Source organism: Pygoscelis adeliae, unplaced genomic scaffold (genome assembly GCF_000699105.1).
Source record: "Pygoscelis adeliae isolate BGI_AS28 unplaced genomic scaffold, ASM69910v1 Scaffold673, whole genome shotgun sequence".
Lineage (NCBI taxonomy): Eukaryota > Metazoa > Chordata > Aves > Sphenisciformes > Spheniscidae > Pygoscelis > Pygoscelis adeliae.
This window is the reverse complement of record NW_008824383.1, coordinates 101,624-104,573: the sequence shown is the minus strand read 5'-3', so window position 1 is coordinate 104,573 and position 2,950 is coordinate 101,624. Positions and strand designations below refer to the sequence as shown.

Genomic DNA, 2,950 nt, shown 5'->3' with positions numbered 1-2,950 from the left:
AGGGTTAGAGGAGTGAGTCGTGGAGCAGCCAGGGGACTGCCAACCCGCTATAAGAGGTCTTGTGTGCTTCTTATGTCTCTTGCCCTCTGGCCTGCTGTGTTTCCCTAGCTCCTGGATTTTCTATGCAGGAATCTCACAGTCACGGTAACACTGTGGGTTGTAGCACTTGGTGTCCCTCCGCAAAGGCAGTAGCTCGGTACTCTCCTGTTGTATATCTGGGGGAAGCGGGATAGGGAAGGAGTAGAGAGTCCTTGTGCCATCCTGAGAAGTCCTCGGGCTGGCAGCGGGGCGAAGGAAGCTGGAAATGCTGTTAGTGTTTCAAGCTGACACCCACGCAAGGGTTACACTAGTGTAACTGTAGCAGTTGGTGTATGTAAGCTTTCCCACACAGGCGTGATTCAGTTCATGCTGGCGGTGTTATGTCCCTTATTGCCACAATGGCCGTTCTGTGCCGGGGCTGGGATTGTCAGGGTGTACTTTTCTGGTCAGGGAATTTTTTGTTTGGCCCAGTAAGGCGACTGATGCCTCCCTGTCTGAGAGATGCTCTTCCAGGAGATTTTCCATTGAGGGAGCAGAAAGCTCTGAGCTGGCATCCCTCCACTTTCTATTCCCTTTCTTCTGCAGTCGGAAGAGGTGTTAGGCTCTGACAGCCTCCTTGCATCAGTGGTCTGTGGGCAGGAGGTGTACACATTGCAATCCCAGCTGCCAACTACAAATCTCTGCTCTTAAATGGAAGCTAAATCAGCTTTCCTTGCTGCTGGGAGTGTGGGGGTGTTGGAGGTCAACACTGATTCTAGCCTTTTTGTCTCCTGTCCACGTGTGCCATCCGCACTGGTTGCCGGCACTCTGTGCCACAAAAGCGGAGACACGTGCCCTGACAGTTGCCTGCTGCCAAAGGGGAAGATGAAGGGGAAGGGCTTACAGTGGGCAACCAGTTGAACGCTGTCCCTGGCTGCTTGAAGAAGGCTGTGACACTTGCGTCTGGTTGTGGCTCTCTGAAACAGCACTGAGGCGCTCAGGTTTTGTCTGTCTCTCTCTCTGTGTAGGGCTGCAGGAGCAGGACTATGTCCACCATGGTGTACCCAAGGGAGGAAAAACTGGACAAGCTGAGCCAAGAGGAAATCATTTCCAACACCAAGCTGGTGATGCAAGGGCTGGAGGCACTCAAGAATGAACACAACTCCATCCTGCACAGCTTGCTGGAGACCATCAAGTGCCTGAAAAAAGATGAAGAAGCCAATCTCGTGCATGAGAAATCCAACCTGCTCCGCAAGTCAGTGGAGATGATTGAACTGGGGCTCGGAGAAGCTCAGGTGAGAGTGGTGGGTGACCCCCTAGGTGTTACCCAGGATGGACAGGGGAAGGCAGGCATGTGGCCATTCCCCATAAGCTGCAGGGGCAGCAAGGGGCTGAGTGTAGAAGGCTGGTGTGACCCTGAGGGTGGGCCCTAAGCATGCACGTGAGGGAGATACAACATTGTGGTAGTTACTGACTGGGACTCTTGACAAGGTGATGATGGCATTGTCCAACCATCTGAATGCTGTGGAGTCAGAGAAGCAGAAGCTGCGTGCTCAGGTGCGGAGACTGTGCCAGGAGAACCAGTGGCTGCGCGACGAGCTTGCCAACACCCAGCAGAAGCTGCAGCGCAGTGAACAAACCGTGGCTCAGCTGGAGGAGGAGAAGAAGCACCTTGAGTTCATGAACCAGCTGAAGAAGTATGATGAGGATGTCTCACCTTCGGTATGTCCTAATCCTGTCAAGCAGCCACCTTTGGGGGTGGGGGAGGTTGGACCAGCAGGATTACCTAGGTATGATAGAGTTGCCCTGGATTTTGCCCCTTCCCAGCTACCGTGCGCAGCAATGCCTGTAACTAAAGGGAGACTGCATGGGGTAGAGTCTCTGGAAGAACATGGAGTAGCATGCCAGGATGTACTGGGGAAATTTGGCTTTATTAGTTTTGTTATATGGGGGGAAGATGGTGGCAGAGACCACAGGGGAAGCTGAGGGTGTTGGTGGGCTGCAGCAGGGAGGAGAGTTTGGCAGCTGACTCAGCCCAGGCTGCTGGTGTCTTCTCTGAGAACCAACAGTATTGTGATTCCCATCCTCTCAGGAGGAGAAGGAGGGTGACTCTGCCAAGGACTCTCTGGATGATTTGTTCCCGAATGAGGAGGAGGAGCATGGTCCTGGATGTAAGTGTTTGCTTGTGTATGGTTGCTGGCTGTCTCTGTTCAAGCCTCCTGTGCCAACTGTGCCCCTGTTTATTCCTCTGTACCTGCAGTGCCCCACCAGCACAGCAGTGCAGTGGCAGCTGCCCAGCAGGGAGGCTATGAGATTCCTGCACGCTTGCGTACTCTCCACAACCTTGTCATCCAGTACGCCTCACAGGGACGCTATGAGGTGGCTGTGCCACTCTGCAAGCAGGCGCTGGAGGACCTGGAGAAGACATCAGGCCATGATCACCCTGATGTGGCCACCATGCTCAACATCCTGGCACTAGTGTACAGGTGAGCGTGGTGGGGAGAGCAGGACTGGGCCAGGAGAGCTTTCTGCCTCTTCCCTTTACCAGGACAGCACATTCTGGTGACAGGGAGCTCCCCCAGATTCCAGTGGTTTGCCTTTCAAAAAGATTTTGGCACAGATGAGGTCTTTGGACCACCAAAGTCCCTGATATAACTAGGAACTGGCTAAGGTAGGGAGTGTCATGGTTTAACCCCAGCCGGTGGCTGAGCACCGCACAGACGCTCGCTTACTCCCCCCCAGTGGGATGGGGGAGAGAATCGGAAGGGTAAAAGTGAGAAAACTCGTGGGTTGAGATAAAGACAGTTTAATAAGTAAAGCAAAAGCCGCATGTGCAAGCAAAGCAAAATAAGGAATTCATTCCCTACTTCCCATCGGCAGGCAGGTGTTCAGCCATCTCCAGGAAAGCAGGGCTCCATCACGCGTAATGGTT

At 53.6% G+C, this 2,950-nt stretch overlaps 1 protein-coding gene across 2 annotated transcripts in view; it reads left to right on the top strand.

Moving 5' to 3' along the window:
* KLC4 (kinesin light chain 4) overlaps positions 1-2,950 on the top strand; it is a 22,664-nt gene that overhangs the window by 8,526 nt on the left and 11,188 nt on the right. For both annotated transcript variants that reach the window (XM_009320226.1, XM_009320225.1), the window contains exons 2-5: positions 1,047-1,313; positions 1,510-1,740; positions 2,111-2,189; positions 2,279-2,504. In XM_009320226.1, coding sequence (XP_009318501.1) covers positions 1,065-1,313; positions 1,510-1,740; positions 2,111-2,189; positions 2,279-2,504 — 785 coding nt within the window. In that variant the 5' untranslated portion in view covers positions 1,047-1,064. The remainder of the gene's footprint in view (positions 1-1,046; positions 1,314-1,509; positions 1,741-2,110; positions 2,190-2,278; positions 2,505-2,950) is intronic.